The sequence below is a fragment of the Nannospalax galili genome, unplaced genomic scaffold, assembly GCF_000622305.1.
Source record: "Nannospalax galili isolate Female #2095 unplaced genomic scaffold, S.galili_v1.0 scaffold300, whole genome shotgun sequence".
Taxonomy (NCBI): domain Eukaryota; kingdom Metazoa; phylum Chordata; class Mammalia; order Rodentia; family Spalacidae; genus Nannospalax; species Nannospalax galili.
Genome location: NW_008347322.1, coordinates 1472670 through 1497184, shown reverse-complemented (window position 1 = coordinate 1497184; position 24515 = coordinate 1472670). Strand labels below are relative to the sequence as shown.

At 53.2% G+C, this 24515-nt stretch overlaps 1 protein-coding gene across 4 annotated transcripts in view; it reads right to left on the bottom strand.

The window, feature by feature from the left end:
• Positions 1-520: 520 nt before the first annotated feature.
• Olfm1 (olfactomedin 1) overlaps positions 521-24515 on the bottom strand; it is a 41738-nt gene continuing 17743 nt past the window's right edge. For 2 of the 4 annotated variants that reach the window (XM_008843930.2, XM_008843929.2), the window contains exons 2-6: positions 24208-24357; positions 19428-19583; positions 17234-17453; positions 9444-9550; positions 521-2216 (exon numbers count right to left, since the gene is read on the bottom strand). In XM_008843930.2, the coding sequence (XP_008842152.1) occupies positions 1542-2216; positions 9444-9550; positions 17234-17453; positions 19428-19583; positions 24208-24357 (1308 nt within the window). In that variant the 3' untranslated portion in view covers positions 521-1541. Of the gene's footprint in view, positions 2217-9443; positions 9551-17233; positions 17454-17631; positions 17956-19427; positions 19584-24207; positions 24358-24515 lie in introns of those variants that run through there. The other 2 variants (XM_008843932.1, XM_008843931.1) reach the window with 1 other exon arrangement.

Sequence of the window (24515 nt, the reverse complement as noted above, 5' to 3'; positions counted from 1 at the left end):
CATCGTCTGTCCTTAGACATCCTTAGACTCTTAACTCCACAACGCACTGAGCCTCACAGATGCCGGTTCACCCCGAGTGCCATCAACACCCTGCCTGCGGACCAACCAGCTGTCCCAGAACCAAGGACACGTGTGCCTTCTCTGCTCACTGGTTGGCACATGTGCCCTGCATCACTTCCCCAAGCAGGGTGGATTCACTTTCATCTTCATTGGTGGGGTCTGTGGGCAGCCACCAATGGCATGGGGGCCATCTGAGAAGGGTGCGTCTTCCAGGTTCCTGCCTTATGCCTTGGAGGAGAATGGGGAAGGGTATGGGGTAAAGGGTGGGCTCTGAAGGGCAGCCTAAGGAGAGGGAAGTTCTAAGCCTTTGGGGAGTGTGTATATGGGGTGGGGTCCAATGAGGAATGTGCCCACTGTCCTCTCCCCCTTCTGAAAGAATCACCCACGGTCTAGGCTCTACTCACAAGGGCCTGGAGGGCCGGTTACTTTTCCGGTGCAGAAACGACAAGCACAGCCAGAACACGTCCTAACACCTTTATTGTTCCTTAGATAACTGGATAGTACAAAGTTTCCCTCTTTTATTTTTAATTTTTGGTCTTAAAAAATGACCTTTCCACACATTGCTGCCCTTGGGGAGTTCTTTCTTGTAGGAAACTGAAGTTTCCCAAAATGCACCTTTCCCATCACGGTTACGTGACTCAGATAGCTTAACAAGAAAAGAATTTCTTTGATTATTATCAACATGAACTTGACTAAGTCTTCATAAGGGTGAACACTGATTTTTTTTTTTCTTTTTAGAAACAAAAACCATCCACTTACCAGTCCAAACTACGGCACTGCATGACAACGTTCATTGCATAAATTGAATACATGGAGTTACCACCTCGGGGGATTACAGACGGACATCTCACAATCTAGCTACGGGGTACGCAAGTTCAACAATGTGGGTACGGCAACTTCACTCTACGCACACCCACCATCGCTTTGGGAAGTACTAGACACACGGGTCCATGAGCTACCGGGAGTCTCGGCACAGTTAATCTAAGAGACAACAACACAGTCAAGAAAAAGGCAGCTGCGATATGTGTGGGACTGACCCAGCCTACGCAGAGCGCCGCGGGGTCGGGGGCTCTGGGGAGGGGGCATGGCCATCACATCATCGCGCTGATCACAACCTAAGGAAATGTCCATGCAATCCTAACAGTGGGTTGTTCTTGGGTGAGAGGGGCCAACAGTCACTGCCTTGTTTGTTTAGTATGTTATGTGACCAGAGAGGGATAGGGTGGGGTGGGGACAGCCAGGGGGCCTTGGGCTGCAGTTCCAGCCGCAAACATGGGGGTTTCTTCCCAAATCCATGGCCCACCCACGTGAATGAGGGGGAGGAACCCAGAGATCACACCAGCCCTGGGAGTCCGAATCACAGCTACTGATCTCTCAGAATCAGGACTGTTAGTATATTCCTAGTATTATTTCGGCAGCTGTTTCATGGGAGTGTCCTTGGGGGTGAGGACTTGGACCCTTTGCTTCTGGGCAAATGGGAGCTACAACTCGTCAGAGCGGATGACGTGGAAGAGGGTGACGTTGTAGAGGGTCTGATGGCCGTTGTTCCAGGCGTACAGCGCGCGGTCCTTGGGGTTATAGTCCAGCATGGAGATGTGGGAGTATTTGTTCTGGAAGGGGATGTCGATGTACTCGTAGGTTGAAGCATTGGTCTGGTAGGCGTAGTGGACCTTGGTGCCCCCCGAGTAGCCATTGGTGACGTAGAGGGTCCCGCAGATGATGAAGGCTTCCCCAGCGCTGCGCTTGGGGTAGCTGGTGTTCCAAGTCTGCAGGATCTGCAGCGAGATGGGGTCCAGCTTGCTGATGACGATGTTACCGGCATTCTGGTTGGTGGCGTAGACGGCCCAGAGGCCGTTCTCGTCCACCATGAGGTCGATGTCCGAGTGGCCGCCCCAGGCATAGTGATACATGTTGTTGTAGCCCGCGTAGTCCAGGCTGCGAGTCTTCAGAATGGTCTCCGTCTTCAGGTCGAACCTGATGATGATGTGGCTCTGGAACTTGTTGAAGTAGATGGAGCCGTTGTAGACCACCTGCCCCGTCCCCGACCAGGGGTGTGGGAGACGGTGCGAGGTGAAATTGTCTGTGTTCATGAAGTCCACCATAGACTTGTACTCTCGGACGAAGCGGTTGTTGTGGTAACCATCCATGTACCAGACCTGCGGGGAGAGCAGATCTGGTTATGGGGTACAGTGGGTGGGCCGAAGGGGCAGGCATCTGTCTTCCCACTGAGTTTAAGAGAAGAAACTGGAGGGTCCATCAGGACTCCAGGGCTTCCTATCCTACCTCCAAGACCAATGGATTTTATTTTCTCTTCAAGGGACAGGCCTATTTTCCTACCCCTGAGACTGGGTCATCGAGGGTGAGGGATGCACACGGTGGGGGGGGGTGACAGGCAGTCGGGGGCTCTGGAGTCTTGTGCATAAACGGCCTGCAGCCACTCTATGCAACATATGCCGGTGGGTAGTGTGGGAAACCCCAGCAGGTCCCCAGATGGAGCTTGAGACATCACCACACTGTAGGACAACGGTCATGTTTGTTTGCTTACTGTTGAACCCCGACCAAGGGCTGAGAAAGGAGCCCCACCAGAGCAGGGCCCCAAGGCCAGAGCCCGTGCAACAAAGGGTACAGATGCCAGGCCCTGCTGGAGACAGATGCTCCTGTCTGCAGTGACAACTGGCTCTGAAGGTCACCGCGAAGGGCCATCTTCCCGTGCACCAAAGGGACCTGTGCGTGAGTCCTCTCGCACTGAGTCACAGACGCACAGGCTGAGTCATCTCTGCTGAGGAGAGCGGAGGGACGACATTAATGGGGCCTTTGGCTTGCTTTGGTGATGGCTCATTCCCTAATCTAGGGAAAGCACTTCTAAGACAGGAACGTGGGCCTCAAAGCTGGCTCTGCTTATGGAAATCCACCAAAATAACAACCCCCGCAGTGGCCCAAGTTTGGGGTCATAGAGGAAAAGCTGTCTGGTGATTGCTTCCATGCCAATTGACCCAAGATCCGTCTAGACACTGAGCGAAACACTTTAGTCATTCTCAAGCAATATGGAAACAAATAAAAAAGTGAGCCGGTTAGCAGAGGGGACCTGGTGCCTAATGCCGCTGCCAGCATCTGCCTGGCGATGAGACAGCTGCTTTATCCGCTGAGGGCTCTGGAAGCCGCGCAGGGATTAGGGCTGCAGCAGCTCTCGGGCTTAGCATGACACTTGTGTTAAAAATTAAAAAAAAAAATCGTAACTGTGTTTCTGAGACATCCATTCAGATGCTTATGAGCAGCTGTGTCTTTTGTTTTTAATGAGATTTAAAAAGAATTAAACTGGGTCTCATTGTGCTTGTTATGAGGCTCTCTATCTCTCTCAGGCCAGCCCTCAGTGATGTGGGTCACAGATCAGAGCCAGTGGACAGAGCCAGGAAGGGCACTGGACATACCAAGCCATGGTCTCTCTGGGGAAAAGCTGCCCACCCCTTCCTTTCTCACTTGGCTACCTTGTGGGACCGGGATCTGTTCACCACTGTACAGTCTTCTCCAAATGCCTTCTGCCCAGCCTTCCCTGCCCACTTCTAAAGCAAGCTCCTCTCCCCGACCCTGGTACTTTGGAGTATACCCTCCATGGTGGAAAGCTGGTGATTTATTTCTGTACTTTTGGGGCCCCGCATATGACCAGATGACACCAGCCTCCAATTACTAAGGACTCTAACATGTCCTTTTCTTTCACACACTGGGAAATTAGACACAGGACATACCACTTTCTGAAAATGAACAGTAGGATGAATTGGGGGTGGAGGGCCCAGGGGCTGAATAATTCGACCGTAGGCTCCAGGCTGGGGTGGCTCAGGGAGGCTGCTTGGGATGTGGGCCTCCTCTGTGGAAGGCAATCTCATGACTCAAACCCCAGAGGGCCTCATGAGATCGAGCTATGTTTCCATTTCCACAGGGGCTATCCCTTCTCTGGGCTTTGTAACCTCCCCATCTGAAACACCCTCGTCTTCTATCCTCTCCAAGGCCTGAGCTCTTAGACCAATTCCAGCAGCACAGGCTAGCCTTGTCCCTGGGTGGTAACCCCAGAGACAGAGCTGCCTTTCAGAGAGATTTTGCTCTCTCATGACTTCTGGAAGACGGCTCTTTCCAATAGACTCAAAGATACTCAGCTAAAGCTGGAGGGTGGAGGGGATGGGGTCAGGACGCCTAGGCAGCTGTAATTTTATTTGAGGGCCATCTTGCACTGTCAATTCTCCCATCGACCCATGTACTAGCTGAGTGGTTTTGAGGCAAGATGGGAAACAGAGGGGCCAGGAGAAAGAAAAATCACCCCACTTCCACCGTTCCGGGTCTGACTTCAATCTCTTAATGGCTGACATGCGGGAATTTTGACATAACTGACCAGATCACCAGCATAAGAGCTGTCCCCTTCACAAGCGACACTTCACAAGCGAGACCATTAAAACAGCTCGTGATCCATGCCGAGTCCAACCCCACTGTGACCTATGTATGAGCAAGGATTCCTTTGATTGGTATTTTATCTCTCTTAGCAAGCCCTTCTCCAGTTACACAGTGGGCCTAAAAAATGTCTCCTTTACACAGACTGAATTCTGAGGATAAGAAAAAGGAAGATTCCAGCATATCCAAACTTAGCTACAGATTAGGTGGTTTCAAAGTGTCCAAGTCACGTGTGTAGCTGCTGCCCTGGTGCTTGGGGCTGTCCTTCTCCTAATGCTTGGCACTTGACTCTTTTCAAATGCAACTTGTTTTTCTGTTCCAGCAATCAACTCTCCAACTTTGCTTCTGTCTGATTCTTCCTGAAATGCTCTTCTATGGTGAACATCAAAGACCAGGGTCGTAGGCATAGAGGCCCCCTCTCCCCAGGCTCTGTGGGCCTCCTCACACTGCCCTGAGCCTCACTGTGTTCCTGTTGCTGGTGATGGTTTACCCCATTTCAGATGAGGAAACTGAGGTCTGGAAGATCTGGCAACTCTTCAGTGGACAGAGCCAGGGAGGGCCTTGAACTTTAAGCTTGGAGCCACTGAGCTGGCCGTGACCATAAGCAAGTCTGGAGAATGTGGGCCCTCACAGTTGGCAACCTGTGGGTACATGCCAGGGGTGCTTCTTCTATAGTACATGGGACATCTCACAACACAGAAGGACCTGGGTCTGAAAGTCAGGTCTACAGCTGCCCCCCTTCCTTGTCCACCTGGCCTTTCTGCTCACTGTTCCCCTTCAGGACAATGCCAGTGTTCCCATGTCATACACACTTCAAGCCTGGTTTGTGTATCCTGAGTCAGTTACCCCCTGCAACAGGTAAGCAAGTGCATCTTGGCGAATTGGTGGGGGATGGATCTAAAGCTTGCTTAAAGAGGTCCCACTCACACCTCCTTTACTACTAACAGGTCCTTGGCTGCAGACAGATGTGGGGTTCGAAAGGCCTGACTGGAGTCTGTGGCTCCAACTGTAGGTTGAAGAGAACGCTTCTTTCTAGGCAGGCCCCCACGAGCAAGAAGTGTACCCTTGACCTTCTTGGGGTGTGGAGGATGTATCTCAGGTGGTAGAATGCTTGGTGGTATGCACGAAACCCTAGGATCTAACACCACAAAAATAAACAAATAACGAGCAAACAAACAAAATAAAATAAAGATTTTTGGGGAGGGGTTCAAGCAGACAACTAATCTGTGTCAGAGACTGGCTTGAGCCGTCTTACCCCTTGGTTATGATGTCAGCCCCTAACTGACCCCCTAAGAACCTTCTAGAATTCCAGTGCTACCTATAACTTTCACATACACCCTGACTGATTCTGAAACTCCAAAGTCCTGTCTAGCACCAAAGACTCCCACCTTGGTCGTACACCAGGAAAACTTCACGGCCAAGCCTTGCGATCCAGACCCCTTTGGGCTGTGTCCACTGCTGAGCCTGGCTGCCCAGGTCCACGAACAACTCCCAGGAGGCACTTCCCAAATACCTTCTCTCCAGATTGGGGTGTCACCCTGCTAGTGGACCAAACTGTGTCCCCAGGATACATATCCATGGCCTGGAGTGTGTGGGTGCCTCTGTGGAAAAGGGGTCATAGCACATGCAATTGAATTAAGGTCTGTAGCTGAGTTCAGCCTGGATTGGGTGGCCCTTAGGAGGGGCAGAAAGAGGCTGTGTGAGGTACAGGCTGACACGTTGGTCAAGGAGCACATGGAGTTTTGAGAAGGGCAGTCTAGAGAGTGTGACCCTCAGATGGAGTGTGACCCGGCCACACCTGAGATTCTTAGACTCAAGGCCTGCAAGAGAGTCAACCCAGGGAGTGCGGTCTGCGGTGGTCTGTTTCAGCAGCCCCAAGACGGAGGTGCACCCTTCAGAATCCATACCCCACAGCCACAGCATCGTGAGCCTCTCTGTGTATTTTCCCCGCTGGGCTGAGCCTGGACGGGGTGGAGAGGATGGGAAGCAGGGCCCGCCAGTGGTCACTGTGGACCTGTGCTGTATGGCCCAGTGTGTTGTCTGTGAGTCTGCCTCAAGGGTCCCACTCACTCGGGGACTCCACAGAACAGCCATACCAGGACATGCTACCTATTCCTGCGACTTCTGTCTCTAGCCCAGGACAGACTGATGTACGTGAGATGCTCCCTTGAAATAACTATTGTTTTAGGAGTCTGGCCATCGCTTGCCTCTGCTGCCTTGGGCTTCTAGTCTACCACGGTGAAGAAGAAGACGAACCCCCAACAGCCTTCCTTGTACCTGAGTCTATGTGTGCCTCCACCCCCACAAACCCTGCTCTTTCTGAAGACCAGGATGAGGCTTCTCAGCAAGAGCGCCCAGATCTGTTTCTCACAGACAGAACACTAGGTCTCCCTGTGTCCCGAGTGGGCTTTAGGTCCATAGGGTGGCATTTATTGTGAGCAGAAGTCTGCTCACTGTCCTAAGTTCAGTTGCTTTTCGGTGAAGAGTGTGGTCAGGGCAGGGCTGCCAGGGCCTCTGTCCAGCATCTCCTGACAAAATGCAGCTGAGATGTGGGGTGACACCATTTAAGGGCCTTTCTTAGAAACCTGGGCCCACTTGCTCTTCTCTCTGGCTTGGCAAACATCTGACAAGTGTCTTCCTGCTAGAACTGTTAACATCAAGGAGCCCGGCCTAGGAAAAGATGCTCTGAAGGGAGCTGTTAGTGACAGGGTGGAGAGCGCCTCAGCAGGTGTCTGGGAGGGAGCGGAAGGACGCCAGCAGCCCAGGGAACATCCTTAGTCCCTACTCCCACTGAGAAAGGATTAGAAGGGACATCCAAGCTGCTGGAGACAGAGCTGTAGGCACCAGCTTATCTGCATAATCTGGAGCATCTGGATGATACCACTCTGTTCCTAGGACCTTTATAGGCATTTGACAGCTTTGATGCTGTTCAGATGAGGGTAAAGGGGCTTTAAACATGGAGCCAAGGGAACGTTCAGTATTATGCTGCCCCTTTGGACACAAACCTCCTGGGGTGGTAGAAGCACAGTGATCTGGTGTGGATTTCTGAAGCGGGGAGCCAGCAAGAGGGACAAGGCTCCGGCAGGGTGCTCCCAGTTCAAGTGGGCTGTGAGCCTTAGAGTCAGGAACGGGGACTCTAGCGAGACATGGGTGGCAGTGGGAACCTGATGGTGGCAGGGACCACGGTGGGGATTTGACCATCAGATGGAATACACCCGGCTCCCACGAAGCCCTTTTCTTTCAGTGCTGGCTCATCACTGGGAAAAGCAACTGGGGAGTCCTGGTGCTGGAACAGTGCCTGCACACAGTTGGTGCTCAATAGAAGAACAGAGGAAAGCCTCATGCAAAGGTGTCTCAACCTAATTTCGTTCTGACAGCAAACACAGAGGCAGTCAGGATTGCCATGGCTCTGCGTGGCCCCTCAACACGCACTGCGGTGCTTTGTAGACCCCACCACTTCACAGGGTCCCATGTGATTCTCACCTCTGTCTTACCACATCCCTCTCCCAGCGCCCTCCAGGGCAGCCTGCTCTGAAGCCAGCATTGATTTCTCTCTTTTTTGTGTGTATATGGCGAGTTATTGGTCTCCTGTGTGTATGTGATCAAAAGTGGACGGGAGATTGGAAGAAAGCAAAACAAAACACTGCTGGCGCTGATCAATGGCGGGACGGGTGATGTGTCACTTAGCAGGCTGGGAGACACAAATCACTGTGGGGAGCACAGGGCTCAGAATGGATGGAGGGCTCAGAATGGATGGAGTGCAAAGTGTCCTAAGCAGCGCTGGATACTGGGTGTCCATTGCCAGCCATGGTCCTGCCCCCTTCCCTGAGGTCAGCCCCCAACGAAAGCCCCCTTTCCCACATGGCCTTCTGAGACTGCCACAAGAGCCTCTTCTCCTGGAGGGCCAAGTTGGGAAGCGGAAAATAGATGTCTAAGTGTCATAAGCACCCGTAGGTTCCTTGAGCACATGGAGGATCCAGGGGCCCCTTGGAGCTGCTCCGTAAACACCACAGTGTCTGGAGGGTCCCCAGGAAAGGGTCACTTCCTGTTTATAGTACTGGAGCCCTAGTCTTACTCTGTCATGGGGAATCTGCGGTAAGGTTTAGAGTATCTGGTTTCAGGCCCCTTTCCCTGGGCTGGGGAGGAACTGCTATTTATAAGTACTTGCTAGCTAATAGTCTGCCATCCTCTGAAGAGGAGAATCTGAGGGAGAAGCGCTCAGACCCCAGGAAGCTCACTCTGGTCACAGCAATCAGCATTGCATGACGCCATTGGCCAGTGATTCACAGAAGCACGGCTTTCCCTTCACCTCTGGAGAAGCATCCTAGGGATTCAGAGGCCATGCACTGCTCCGTGCAGGCTTCTCTCAAGGGAGAGGCTAGACAGGCAATGGGTGCCCACCCCATCCCCAGCCAACATCTGCCCCCAAACTCTAGTTCCTAAGGGGCTGAGATCATAACCCAGGCCCCGGGGAAGGAAGAATGGGTAAATGGGCGGCAGGCTCGCTTTCCTTTACTGAGCTTTGCCCAGGGGGGACACCCAGGAAAAAAGAACTCAGTCTCTTCTTAAAATCAGAAAGGAACACAGAGCTTCTAACAGCCATGAAAGGAATCGTAAATGAGATACAAATCAGCTGTCATTAGAACACCAAAGAACTGATGGATTCTCTCCCTGGAGCGATGGGAACCGCCGGGAGCCGTCAGCATGGGAGATGACTGGACACCACCCTGCCACTGGGCAGGGCTGCACAGCCTCACGTGGGAGACCTGTCTGTCCCACTGTCTGTGACTCGGATTAGCACAGGGGCCATTCCCCGGTCTTCCCAGGAAAAAGCTCTTGGGAGACTGACTCTGCTCAGTCCACAGCCCTTGAAGTTGTCTGCCTAAGAGGTAGGCACTGTGGTGAGGGCAGGGACTAAGTCCTCCAGGCACCCCAGGGACACTTACCCTGTTGTCACCTTCAGGGGCCAGCGGGTCTGTCATCCAGGACCCGAACCTCGAGCCAGAGGTCTTGACGGTCACTGGGTCACTTATGCCTGTCAGCTTCCCGCAGGCTGGAACAGAGCACACACAGGTCAGGACCAGGACCAACAGATGACCGATGCCCCTGTTCCCTCTCCCTCTGGTACAGCCTGGCTCAGAGGATGGGTGCTGCATCCTCTTCCCCTCCAGGTCTGGATGCAGCAGCTCACGATGTGGTTCTCACAGGCCCCACCAGCAACCCCAGAGGCCGGAGGAGCCGCCGCTTTCCCAGACAGAGCAATTGAGGTCAGGATGGACAGGGCACAGCACTGAGTGGCTGTCCTCCTGGTCCTCATGTCTCCTTGAGGAACCTGGGGATGGGAGGCCAGGGCAGCCCTGGTGGCAAGTAGGGGGTTGGCCTCAGCAAGCCTTGGTCTTCTCCGAGACAAGAGAGCTCAGCCCCCTTGGCTGCTAGAATAAAGCACTGGGCCAGCCTGGCAGCCTGCAGGGGGTAACTTAGGCTCAGTGGGAGACACTGAACCCAGGCAGGATTTACCCTCCGAAGCGGTAAGATCACCCTGAGCCCAGGGACAGTACCCCACGCTGTGGGGGAGCCTCCCTGTGCATTCTCTCTTGGAACTAGCCCAGTGGGAAGGCCTTGCCGCCTTTCTGTTGGAGGTCTGTGGGATTTCTGTGTCCCAAGAGGACTGGCCCCTGGCAGATTTGAGCTTCATAATCCATAGGGTGTGACCTCTACAGCCCTCTGCCCTCATAGACGGCCAGAGATGCCCTACAGCTGGTCATTCAGGCTAAGGCTGGGGCCCAGCATTTCTGCCTCAGCCTGCAGCTCTCCTGAAACACTGTGGGCCCCCAGCTTGAGCCTGCTGGGCCATATGGCTATCACAGTGCTCAAAGATACCAGCTCTGCCCCTGGCAGCCAGCTGGCCTGAGCCACACAGGACTTCTAGAATGCAGGTATCTCAGCAACCCTCGAAGGGCAAAATGCGCTGGGCGGGAGGTGAGTTGCTCCTCTTCAAGGACTCCTCCTTCTCCCCATCCATCTAGATCAGGCCTGTGGTGTGTGACACCTCCCCCTTAAGTCTATAGGATACCCCTCAAGGGCCACATTAGCATACACACGCAGTGTATGCAAAGTTCAGAGAAGATCCAGGCGCTTATGGGAGATTGTCAGAGACTTAACCTGAGATGACAGGAAAGCAGGGCTAATCCTACAGCCAGCAGGGTGGGTCAGGCCCAGGGGAGGGCGCAGCTCCACCAGCTCCCATATTCAGCACCATCTCCCCAAGCCTGAAGTGGGGTAGGCATGCCCACTGCAGTGTTGTACAAGACTGGAAAGATGAAATCACTCAGCTTGGCCCTTAACAGTGGGAGGCTTGGCAGGACTGAGAGAGAGCCTGCTCCAAGCAGGAGAAAAGGCAAGGCGGCTCTGGGCCAAGATTCCCACCAACGCCCTGGTGCTGGCACCTCTGTACTGCGCCCACTCTGTTGTCCCTTCCCCAAAGGAATCTCCCCTTCCAGGAAGAACTCTGAGTTTCCCACCCCAATGCTTCCTCTCAAGGCTTGAAGCTTCACAGCAGTCTTGGGTGGGAAAGTCAACCAGCTCATTGCTGAGCACTGGGCATGTCCGCTTGGCCTCTGTGCACACTGCCCAGCCCATCCTGACCAAGTAGGGAATGGGGAAAGGTCAAAGTTAACCAGTGTCTCAGGGGATGGACGTGAGGAGCCTGGTGGGTTCTTGGAAAAGATTCCTTTTCCATGAGAGCTGGGACCAGCCACACACACATTTTTTCTCTCTCTCTCTCTCTCTCTCTCTCTCTCTCTCTCTCTCTCTCTCTCTCACACACACACACACACACACACACACACACACACACACACGCATGCCTCCTGGGGTTTGGGTGGGTGCGTTGTGGGATGCATGCAAAGAAGGAGCAGGGGAAGGGAGTGTCCACACTGGACTCCACCCCTCACCTCCCATTCATTCATCCTTTGCACCTGTTGAGTCCTGGGCTATTAGGAAACAAAAGTTCCCTCTGAAGTGGGTGGGAACTGGGAGAAGCCAGAAAGAGCCACCCTCTCCCCAAGCTCTCTGCCAGCCCCCACCCTGCCACCTACTAGCATCCACGGAGCCAGTGTCTTCCCATGGAAGGTCCCCCACTGACCCTGGAGATATGTTCTGTTAGCTGTCTGGAGGAAGAGGCCCAAAGGCACCATTATGCTCAAGTGTCCTGTCTGGGGACCCAGGTGGGAGCCCTCCTTCCCACCCCATGGCACACTGCGCTTGTGGCCAATTCATGTGGCTCAGTCACACAACAGGTTTTCTGAGATGCCAGCTTACACTAAGATCTGTCCCAAACCTGTAGCAGACCTTTCCCAGGTTGGCCAGCCTGTCCTGAAGAAACCCCAACATCTGTCCTGTGCAGCACCCCAACATGGCAGAGAAGGTAGGAAGGTGCTTACTTCCCTGTCTCCACAGCTTGGTTCATTTTGCTGCTGAAAATGAGCCATCTCGCCAGCTCACCTTCCTAACCAGCTTCTAGGGCTGGTCCGAGACTCATGCCCAGTCCCTAAAGAAGTTTTCATCCTGAACTCCATCCTATCCATCTAGGAGACCTCAGCTGGATCGCACATATCCCGGGGTTGCCAACAGGAGCGCCTGGGGCCTGCTGCTCCAGGGAGGAAGCCTCCTGTACTCGCACGAATGAATGAATGAATGAATGAATGAATGAATGATTCAGCTCTCAGAAGAGCCTCCTGAGTCTGTGCTTCACCACCTGACCCAACGCTGGGCACAGTAGGGAGCAGGCAAGTCTCTGGGGGAGTGCAGTCCACCCTGCACACTGCCCATGTTTACCTCAGTCACCAGCAAGCAGGCACTAGACCACCAGTGCCTTGGAGAAGACACGTGCAAGCTGGCACAGGTGCACAGCACAGGGCTTCCAGAACACGTCCGTTTGAGTGTTCAGTCACCCCACTGTGAACTCAGATGGGGAACGGGCAGAAGACAGCCAGGTCGGGGGTATCCTGAAAGAATCCTACCACATCCTGTCCATCTGTCCTTTTCTTCTCACTGTCTTAGAGAGTGACAGAGGGTCCTTGCATGTCTGAGCCTTACAGAAAGGCTGTCCATCCATCAGGTGGCCTGCTGGCCACACCCAGCCCTCCTCCATGAGACAGTGGCCAAGGCAGCCAGCCTTTCAAGGCTGACTGAGGAGGGTGGGGAGGTGTGGTCACCAGGTGCCCTGCTCTCTAAGCTGCTGGTAGCAGGCACTGCTCCCAGGGCGCATGGGGCTATAGGCTGCCTGCTCTCCTTGAGTCAAGGAGTTATTTTTGGTTCTCTGTCCACACTAGTTCTGCCGAGACTTTGGGACTGACAGGATATAAAAAAGCCTGTGGCAGAGGCTTGGAGGCATCTTGGTAACATCCAGTTCTGGGATGTGCCTTTCTCCAAGCCTCACGCTCAGGACACAGGCGTGCGGTGGGGAGGGACCAGTCCTGGGGCCTCAGGAAGTGACCTGAGGGGAAGGTGGTACCCAGCTGGGAGGGTCTTGGGCTAGGGATACTTGGCCACACTGGGAGCCAGAGAAGCCAAAGGCCCCAGGATGAAGCCACATGCCATGTGCCTTGTGTGCCTCCTGAGAGGAGACCAGTCAGAGCAGCCTGGAACAGCTCAGGGGTGAGGCTGAGGATGGAAGACCACCAGACACTCAGACCAGGAATGGCATGCCTGGGAGGCAGAGACCGGGTGAGGCAATATGAAGCCTAAAACAGACCTGCCCTTGGCCTAACGTCTCAGCTTTGAACCCCGGCAAGAGCCAGGGGAAAGAACTCTGCAGTGAAGCGAGAAGTCCAAGATGCAGATGAGATAGCTGAGATGTGCCTTGTCCCAGAGCCCGCAGTGGGCTGTGAGAATCATCTTGGAGTCTTCCTTCCCATCCTACCCCAGCCAGAAAAGGCCAGGCGCCCACTGAACTTTCAGCACATGCTACCCTGACCACTGTTCAGAATGAACGGGGAAAACAGGCCTGGCCTGGCAGGTGTGGCAGGTGTGGCAGGCCACAGGCTTCCCAGGCTGGCTCCATGGGGCCGCTCCTGCCTAGGCACTTGACTCTCCCTTTCATGACTGATCGCACAGCCTCGTGGGCTGTTCTTGCCACTGTCCCTGCCAACGAAGGCCAACCTCTCCCTTCAGATGCTCCCTGAAGAGTGCGTAGGGTTCACAACAGAGCAACACTGCATTCAGTGTACCCCGCAGGGCAGGGGTCTGCAGTTGGAATCCCACCACCATGGACACTGGGTGACTGGCTTCTCTGGCTAGCAGGAGACCTGCAAGCTGGAGCCTCAGGCTTTACTAGGACGTGTCCTCGGTGAAGTGAAAAGCACCCGTCCCCTGCTTGGCCTAAGGCATCTGGGGGCTTCCATCCCACCCTCTGAAAGAACAGAAGCCAGGAAGCCCTTGACATCAATTCTAGGACAGTCTGACTGGGATATTGCCTAAGCTAGCCGTCCTTCAATGGCAGTGAGGGCTGAGGAGGCCTGCAGCAGAGGCCAGGCTGGGGAGCAGCCGCATTGCACAGCCGTGCTGGGGTCAAGGTTCTGGCCTTGCTCAGGTTAGCTGCTGGGATCTGACCTTGCAGCATCTTCTCGGGGGGCGGGGGGGACAACGGCAGGGTGCTGGGCAGCACTGCTCTCCTCTGCCTGGGGACAAGTCTTCCAGGGAAGGCCCATGCTGGGCCCAACCTCCGTGCCCAGCCCAGCAGTGAGAGGTTTCGAATTCTAGGTCCTGGCTGGGCCACTGGGACAAGTGTGCTACCTCATCCACAGGGACCAGAAGCAACTGGAACTCTGGTCCTCAATTGGCTGTTTCTATGTGTGCAAAGGGCAGAGATTGTCAGCAACTGACTTGAAAGGTGGGCAGAGGCAGCCAGGGAGGATCTGATTATGAGACTTTAGAGCGATGCAGGGAGACCTCACCTCCCTCACTCCCCAGGAAGGCAACAGAGGCCCTGCTCAGAGGCCAAGCACCTGCAGAGGGCAGACACACCTTGGAGCCAGGGGTGGGGGTGTGGGGGGGTGTCGAGGGCATGAAGAGACAGCCAGCTACTGAGTCTTAACTAGTGCAGAGTCCCGCCCACCCACAGGGCCGACAGTGGGCACTGCCCATCACAGCCCTGGAGCCACATCCTGGAGGGGTTGGGGGATGGTGCCTCTAGGCCAGCTGAAACAGACTGAGTTAAGCAGCCACCAGGTATCAGTCCTTAAGCTCTTGGGCTGAATGAAGTCCCGGGAGGAGGGACAGCTACTAAACCTATCTATAGATCTATCAATCAACTTCTATCAGCTGCTTTCCTGCTTGTCCATCACTATCACTGACCGATCATCTACCTGTCTATCCATTTGTCATTAGCTCTGCCTCTGTCTGTAGTACCATTCCACTTACCTCTCCCCACCCCCACTTTCCACCCACCCACCTGCTTATGGCCCCATCACATTCCCCAGCTCCTCTGAGCTAGGCAGTGCGTAGCCACTGACATACATGACATCTATGACTTTCCAGTCACCCAGGGCTCAGGGACTCCCTGTGCTTTTGTATTGTAAACAAGGAGCTGCTGCGGCTGGAGATGGCAGAGACCTGGGAATAGTCCTCGCTGTTGAAGGGCTTGGACTGCTTTAGCTATGTTACAGCTCAGCGCCCCAGGGATGCCCAGGCCAGGGCACAGACACTTGCAGCAGCCCCTCCTAGGACAGAATTACATGCCCAGGTAGCCACGTTGCTGTGCCCCGGGGTGGGAACACCCAGCTTCACGATTCTCTTTTCTTTCCCGAATCACAGGTCTTAACAGTCCAAGAGCAGCCACGTGAAAGCCCCAAGATCCTATGCCATAAGGTAAACTCACGCAGTTGCTAAAAATAGGCTGAGGACAGATGGAAAGCCTGGCTCGGCTCGGAGGGCCTAGAGAGTCGGGTGGGCCTGGCTCCCTCTCCCAAAGGCCCTTAGCTTGGTGACCTTGGTAACATCGTGCTGCTGGTCTCCTGGGATTCCCTCGGTTCCTCCTGGACATGACACTCAACCTGGACACAGGAGGGTAAACAGTAGTTTCGGGGAAATAAATAGCAAACCCTGTCTCTGGGCTCTTCAGAGAACAGGGAGAATTCTAGGTGCTTGGTGTTGGGAAGGCTGGGAAAGAGATAATGGCAGACTCATGGCCGTCGTGAGTTCTCAGGGAAGAGAGTGGAGGAGGCCCACAGCCTGTTCCTCAGCCCCACGTTCTGGGAACCCCTAGAATGTGCACACAGGCAGTGAAGGAAGCTGTCATTCAGACACCTTTCTGGGCTGACTAGGGCCACCAGCCCCTGCCACACTGGGACATGGGTTCCATGAGACCCAGCAGTAAGTAAATACACGAAGAAGAGGATGCCTTGGTGGCAGTGTTGCTTCCAAACAATTAGTCCCCAGTGCCACCACAGCCTCCTAATGCTTCAGACCTGGGAATCCAAAGCATTCCACCTTTACTGGGGACAAGCCAGGAATCATCTGGAAGCCAGTAGACCTACTTTCCTACCAGATAGTTTTACTTGCCTGTCACCTAACCCCAGGGATCTGTACATACATGTTCAAGTGTGCAGGTACACATTTGTAGTATGACGTGAAGACCAGAAGACAGCTTTCGGTGTTGTTTCTCAGGGGCCACCCACCTTATTTATTGAGATGGGAGGGTCCTCTCACTGGTCTGGAATTTTCCATGGAGGCCAGGCTGGCTGGCCAGCACGCCCTCATGATCTACCTGTCTCCGGCTCTGCTTGGCTTGTTTTAACAAGCATCCTAGTTAGTGAACTCAGGTTCTTTACCAACTGAGCCATCTCCTTGGCCCACATACACCAAGGATTTTCAAAGGTGTTTGCTCTTTGGGGTGTTTTAAATGTATAAGGCACGGTTGGAAAATGAACCAAATCAGAGCATTGGATGGAGCATGAAAAATCCATCAGGAGACAAAGTCATATGTTATGAAAATCAATGAGCTGGCTGGGCTCTAGAAGGAATTCAGAAGCTGGGATTGAGACATGACATGTGCAATTTAAAATGGCCCCAAACAGCAGCTCTCTACCAACGCCACTGACCGGGTAACTAGATCAGGCATGAGAATCCAGAGGCCGCCCACCTTGGCGCTGTCAGGGTGCATGAGCCCAAGAGGGAAGGGCCCCTTGCTCACTGGTCCGCTCCTCCCAGGCCGCTGAGAGCCCTTTCCTGCTTTGACCACCACCTGCTGCTTCAACATGACTGGGGTACCCCTCTTTCTAACCCCAGCTAAGCCTGGTTCACTATCTCGAGGTCTTTCCTCAGGTCCTTCTCAACCTGGATGAAGACGTTTCCAGCCCTTTTAAACTCATCTTAGAAACACACGCATGGACAGCATGAACGTGCATGCACACACGTGCACACAAGCACTCACTCCTGTGCGCACACACACAACACCCATATGATGGCATGTGGCACGGAATACCATCTCATTTTTTTTCCTAATGTGAGAGTCAGCATGGTTGGCACAGGGCTCGCACACGGGCAACTCCCTGGGGCGGGTGTTACCTATACTCCAAGCCGCTGTCTTTCTGGGTGGCCCGGCCCAGAATCCCTGAGGCAGCCTTCTCGGCTGAGGCCAGGCATCTGCTGTGGCTTCAGCCCTACTCCCTACACCTACGTGTGTGACGGAGGAGGCGGGCGGGCAAGCGCCGCGCCCACAGGGTGCTGGGCCTACCTAGTTTTTGCATGCATGCACGGAGCCTTTCTTCAAGATTGGACACTCTGCTCTGAAGTTCATCGTAGTCATAGGCGCCAATTTCTTCTTGCAGCTCGTTAAGCACTGACGTCAGATTCTGGACCTCCTCCTTAAACTGCAATACCAATTTGGCATCGGCCTTGTACTCTTCCAACACAGGGATCAAAGGCCTAAGTTCATCCATTTTCGCTTTTATCGCCTGCAAGGTTAAAATAAGCTGGTTCAGTGCAATGCATGCAAGAACTGAAAACACCCTGCCTCGGCCTGGCTCGTCTCTACTCGAGGGAAGGTGCGCACACTCCCGCATTAGCAATCCATCAGTTATCCTGGTCCCAGTGAGTCAGGAGAGCGTATTAAACAGTCCTCAGAACACCAACGTATTTGGGAAAGGTCTTTATTATCAGTCGAGAATGCAACATCTTAAGGTTACATGCTTTAAGTCACATACACAAAGTTTGTTTGTTTTTTTTCTTTCTTTTTCAAAAAATGCATTGACAAGGGTTCAAACTATTCATGGAATGAATGCACCTAGAGTCGCATGCAAGAAGGATCCTGGCTGGAGTCAAGGTTCCTTAGTGAAATGGTGCTAAGGATTGGAAAAGAATCATAAAAATGCATGGTGCAAAAAGCTGTCTCATGGTTAGATGGGAGTGGACTGCTTCTTCAGCCACAGGCGCATTGAAAAAACTCTTAAGTTAGCCCTGCAAGCAAGAAAACGAAACGCTGTTGAAAAGCTAGCTCACTAGCCTGCCTAAAACAGCCATTAACAGACACGTATTTGCATGGTCACTTAAAAAAAATTCACACTTTAATGCTAGTTAAACAAACTGTAGTGACGGGGACCCCTCAAGGTTTCTGTGACGCTCTCTCATGCAGTGACTGCAGTATAAAAGGCAAAATTTTATCTTGGCCCCAGAACCTCAAAACCCCCAATTTTGGAATTTGGAGGGGCCTCTGTAGATGACAGTCACCAAGGGGAACTATGTCATGTTGTTGAAGACGCCCCTGTCTTTAGAGGTGTCTGAAGAGGGAAGATGCTGGCTGACTCTCTGAGGAGAGATACAAACATGGTCCATTAGGTCACCATCTCTCTTCAGGATAAGGCAGGACGGTCCATCAGAAAAAGGGACCCAGTGTTCCCTGCCTGGGACAGAGTCACTGGCTCGCTTCCCCTCAATGGGATCAGTCTATTATTTTATTTATAATATAGATTTATACCTTCATTAGCTAGCCATTTTGCCTACCTAATGTACAGCTTTTAAGGGAGAATTAGCTCTTGCTTCACATAGGTAGCACATCAAAGGATAACATTAGCATAAAAGGACAGGAAGACAGAGACGTGCTCAGCAATTTCCAGCCAGGCAGCTGTGTAATTTGACCTGTTCATTTATATCTGGGCCTGATTCCTAATTAACATGCATGAACACCTTAATTAAGGTGGTGGATAATTCCCAACCTAGTCTTGGTGGAGAGTCGTGTATATATACATACTTGTACATATGTATATATAATTTCAGGTCAAAGGAAGCGCAGTTTTTAATGGCCAGGGTCACCTGGAGTTTCGGCACACTTACCGAGAGCTGAGAAAGACCAGGGCCTTGCGTCTACTGTTCGCCTTGTCACAGCTAAATTAGGTCGGATGTGAAAAACTGCCCTGAGTGATCCGGGCCCAGAAAATGGCTCTAATCAATTAAGCTAATCCTCAGCTAATGTGATTTACCTGCAGCAGCTGTGGCACGCTGAGGGCCTCTAATGATGCTCCTGCCCAGCTAATAACACCTCAGCCTAGAAGCTGGGGTCTGGGACCCTGCTCCCTAAACAGGCTGACGAGGGAAGGATGAAGGGAGGGGTCAGCTTCAGTGGCCAGCGTGGGGCGGCCTCTATTCCCAGGGTGGCAAAGCTTTGTAAGGCAGAGAGCAGTCCTTGCAGTATTACCCCAGGCCCCAAGTCACCATCTCTGTGAGGAAAGGGGAAGCAGGAAAGGAAAAATAAAGGGAAGAGGACAGGGAAGAGGAGGGAGAAGGCGGGGGGGGGGGGAGAGAGGGAGGAGCAGAGGGGGAAGGAGGAAGAGGTGGGGGAAGGAACAGGAGGAGGCGCCGGAGGAAGAGGAGGGAATAGAGGAGGGAGACCGGGAGGACAGAGGAGTAGTGGGGGAGGGGAGGGACACACATACCTTGAACTGCCTGGCCAGGTGTTGCTTATGGCTCTCCTCCACCTGCTTGAACTTGGACTCTAGCCCTTTCATTTGGTTCTCCATCTTCTCCACATACTGCAGGTCTCTCTGAGTCCGCCTGTCCAAGACCTCTATGGATTGAGACATGTTTTGCACCTGTCAAAAGGGTAACAGGTTCAAGGCAAGAGCTGTGGCAGATGCCAGACGGTTTCATTTGTCTGCCAGGCTGACCTTTCCCACAGCACCACCCTGGGAGGCAGAAGTGGCCCAAGCATGATTTACTAGTTAATCACCAGCATTAGACCGTTAGGGCCAAGAATTCCCCAAACACAGCAAATTGGCCGGGTAAATATCCCCTCTGCCCTCCTACAATAGGGGACACAGGTCAGGGCAGGGGCCTCCAGTTCCTCCAGGCTTGGGGCCAGGGCTCATTTCTCCCTGTGTTCAGGGGTGGGTTTGGTGCTATCATATACAGGGCAATGGCATCTGTCAGGCAAGCACTCACAGCAGGAGACAAATCCAGGACTATGCTGGGCATGCGGGGGTATGGGGGTACACATTCCCCTTCCCCTGAAGTCTCCCGGAGTGTCTTGCTGAGGAGGCTGGGGGTGTGAGAGCAGAATGAAGGAACAGGGAGCCACACCAGGCTCCGTAATGAGCCTTTTCCCATCATGCATGCCATCCATCACCCCCCACCCTCCACAATATCATAGGCGGATGACTGCGTGGCAAACACGCACATTCAGAACAGAGAGTCAGAAATCAATCACGCAGCAAATGAAGGATCGCTGTTTCACATCCTTACGGGCTGAATGGAGTGTAGCCTCAAGATGGGACTTTAATATTCAACACGATTCCAGAAAGCGTCAAAGAAAAACAGTTTTGGTGCGGCCACCTGCCAGCACATTTCATTTTCAGGAAAGTGGCTCGTGCTTCTGTGCGAATGCTCAGCTCGCTTGCTTGCTGGGGTGCGGGGAGGGGAGGCCAAGCAAAGCCAACGGTGGAGGACGCTGCAGTGGACTGGGTCATTTTCTCAGAATCTAATCCAATTACCAACAAGGGAGGTTTGTCCGGAAGGGCAGATCTTGCTGGTTTTCTTCTTCTTCTGAATTCGAAAAGACTCTCCCTTCTAGGAACAACGTCCTTGAAGAAGAGGTTTGGCTTCACTGTTCAACGGTCCTGGGGTTCCCATCTCCCACTACAAAGCCTCCAGGCAAGTAGATGAAGAGCCAGGATGGACCTTCCTCAGCTGATATTGCCCACCTCAGCCCTTAAAACCGCAGGGAGTTTGGGGCCCTGAAATCCACACACACAAATTCACTGCAACATTGCAAGTTTACAGAGCCAACTTGCATGTGGCTCTGACTGTGACTCTGCACCTGTCTACGAGGAAGCCAGATGTACCTGTTTCACGGCCGCCCTCTGCACCCTCCCCACCCCCTAAAGAGCCCTGGTGCTTCTTCCAGGAGATGCTGTCAAGTTTGTTTTGGCCCCTCCTTCAAGACCCAGCCCAAATGTCACTGCCTCCAGGGAGCCTTCCAGGATGAGCTAAGGCTCCAAACTACTTGGAAACAGTATTACCTATTGGCGCACTGGAGGGAGGGGACGGGGCCACTCCACATCTGGTCCTAGAACAGGCACAGCCAATGCAGGGAGTCTGGCTGAGGGGAAGGACAGCATGGTCAAAGCCTCTCTTTCCATTCTGCTCCTTGGACACAAGATGTTGGCAGCAAGAACAGGATTCAAACAGCACCCAGTCTCAAACAGCAGGCATAGGAGAAGGGCTGAGCCCAAGTGGGCTTTAGGTGAGAGACCACAAACACAGTGTACACGTGTGTGTGTGTGTGTGTGTGTGTGTGTGTGTGTGTGTGTTTCTCATGCCCCCGCAACAAACTGATGCTTTTAACAAATTTTTAAAAAATTAAAAATTGGGGGCTGGAAAGATGGCCCAGCAGTTAAGAGCACTGGCTGCTGTTGCAGAGGACCCAGGTTCAATTCCCAGCACTCACACGGGAGCTAACAGCCTTCCATAACTCCAGTTCCAGGGGACCCTACGCCCTCTTCTGACCTCTTTGGGTATTGCAGGACACGGTGCACTTACATACATGCAGGCAAAACATTCATACACATAAAAATGTTTTAAAAAACTTAAAAATTATCCTTTACATTTAAGAGACATATTTTAACAATGCCAAGCAACTCGACTGCTTTCAAAATAAACCAAGGTCCGACCCTACACACACACTTTCTAGCCACTTGCTCTGCTAAGCCTTCCATAAGGGAGCCTGGGGTCACAGCCCCACACTGTCCTATCCTAGAGAGGGCCTCTGGCCACACCCCCTTCCATCTCCAGGAGTGTCCCCAGAAGCCAACCAGCACACTCAAGGTCACAAGGCCATGGGGTACTAAGGCACCAGTGTGGTGGCTGCTGGTGCATGAGGTGGGAGACGGGGCAGCCAAGGCAGCCACACACCTGGTCCCTCTCAAGAACCATTAATCACTAATGTTTATTGACATGACCTTCACCGAAAGAACCTGGAAGTTAAACTATTGAGTCCCATTTGCTAATGCAGATAGGTCAGATCAGAGAAGTTAAGCACTTGCTCCTGTCAAACTGCTAGCTCAAGGTCTGGGGGTCTAGAGCCCCTAGACTTAGACTGTGCACTCTTCATAGGACACAGTCCCTTGACCCCACCCTCATTGCGCTGTATCCCCAACTCTTGCATTTCAGGGTCATTCACCCAGGCTGTACCTTAGACCCTTGGGGAATTGTGTAGGATTCAAAGTGGACCAAAACCAGAGCTTCTAGGGCAAGGTCCCAGGACCTGACCTCCTGCTGTGTCTCCGGGTGGCTCGAACACAGAGCCAGTTCCAGGTACTCAACCACTAGGGCAGAGCCAGGAGCAGGGGATTCCAGAGCCTTTTCCCCACTACTGGTTAGGACGGTAGGTTCAGTGTATGCCAGGTCTAGGCCCAGGCCTAGGGCACGAAGGTGGAGCAGGCCTGTCCCATCATCACTGGCAGCAAAGGGCCTCTTTCCCAGGCAGTGCTCAGGGGCCTCCCAAAATAGAGTCTGCACTGCATGAAATAAGGCTTTAAATTTTTAAGCAGCAACTGTGGCCTGCATAGGCAGAAAGGAAAGCTGTGCGGCCTCATTCTCAGAGGCCCCTAGAGCTTGCCTAACCATATCCCAGCTCTTCCCTCCTCCCAGGGCCCCCTGGCTTGGGCCTCAGGCCCTGCCAAGCTCCGCCCCTTCTCTTCAATCCTGAATAATTAAAGACTCATTTAGGCTCTTGTCTAGTTTGGTGTAAAGAAATGCTGGTGGACGCTGTTAAATATATTTTACTTTAACTCTTTACAAATGATTTACTCTGGTAGTTAAAAGTGGCAAAAATAATGATAAATACCCCCCCCCCCCCGAAAAAAACCCCAAAAAAAAAAACTTCGAAGTGGCAAAAATAATGATAAATACCCCCCCCCCCGAAAAAAACCCCAACAAAAAACACTTCGGTCTTTTACGGTGTGTGCTATGAGCTGACTCCACAGGCATCAGGATGGGAACAAGCTCCCAGGTCCCTTCCTGACAGGAGCTGGAGTGACCTGAGTCCTTGAAACCCCTAGTCTGTGCCCTGACACTGCATCTGAGGAGACAGTCCAGCTAAAGTGACTGCTCTGCCCACAGAGGGAGGTGGGAGTCCTTCAGTAGGCAGGGCTCCAGCTGAGGAGGCCTGGTCCTCGCAGGGGTGAGGCTGGTCTCCATCCACTGAAGTAGTGAGCAGTAAAGGGGATGTCTGCCCTAGGACCTTTAAGTTACAAAGGACCCCTTCGCCACAGATCTCCACAGGTGACACTGTCTTGGGAAGTACAAGACCAATCACTGGGGCAAGTGTGGTGTAGGATAGTGTGTGGGGGTGTGTGTGGTGTGACCCCACTCTTTCCAGGTGGGAAGGGTTCATGCTTGAAGGGGGGGAGGGATCCAGGCAGCGGAAAGGCCCCTCATTTTTCCTTCTGCTTATGACGTACTTCAGCTAGTCAGTACTGAGGTTCACTGCAGAATCTGGAGTCCCTGGGGCATCCTGTAAACACCTTGGGTGAGAAGGAGAAACCAAACAGGAAAACAGCTGGGCCAGCATCTCCACTGAGCTGCCCTGCCAGCCTGAGCTGTGTGGTCTGGGGACACAAGTCCTCTTGGGACGCAGATCTGAAGAGTGACCAGTCCTGCTTGCGGCTTGTGATGACCAAATGATATATAACATAAAATGTGTGCTTGGACAACAGGTTGCTGTCCTGAGGAGGGTTACCAAGGAACCACCCAGGAGCATCAGTGATGAGAGCACCTGGGCAGCCAGGTCTGGCTACCCAGCAGCAGTACAGAGACATCCCCGTGTCCTGTGTGCCAGACACCCCAGGTCTACAGTCTCCCTGGCAGCAGTTCTGAACCCTTTGGATTAGACTCTGAGCACTGCTTAGAGAAGATATGGCATGAGGCCAACGAGCCCTGCATCCTGTCTCTATGACACACCTTGCAAACTCCTTCATGGAGCCCCCAGAGACCAGGAAGCAGGTGTATTCATCTCCCCACCAGAGCTGTTCTGGTTCCCGGGCTACCCCATCTCCCCACCTGTCCAGACATCCACCCACTCATTCATTCACAAATATTCAGAGTGGGGACATGTCAGGAGAGGCCTGGGGTGGGCCTCGCAGGCCAGTCAAACCTTGGGCCTGCACACAGCATCACGCCAGAGATGTGTGAGCTGACGCAGGCCCCCTGCGGACTCACCTTCTCCAGTAGCTGCCTCAGCTGTTTTGTGCGGGCGTCTCGTGAACACATGGTCTGCTGGGGGGCGACCACTGTGCAGATACACCTTCCCTCACTGTCCTGGGCGGAGCTGTACACCTGCCAGCTCTCCTCAGGGTTGGTGGGCAACACCTGGAAGGGACAGGTGGAGAAGGGGATGAGAGAGAGAGAGAGGAGAGAGAGGAGAGGAGAGGAGAGAGAGAGAGAGAGAGAGAGGGAGGGAGGGAGAGAGAGAGAGAGAGAGAGAGAGAGAGAGAGATGTATGGAGCAGGGCGAAGCGACAGGGCACA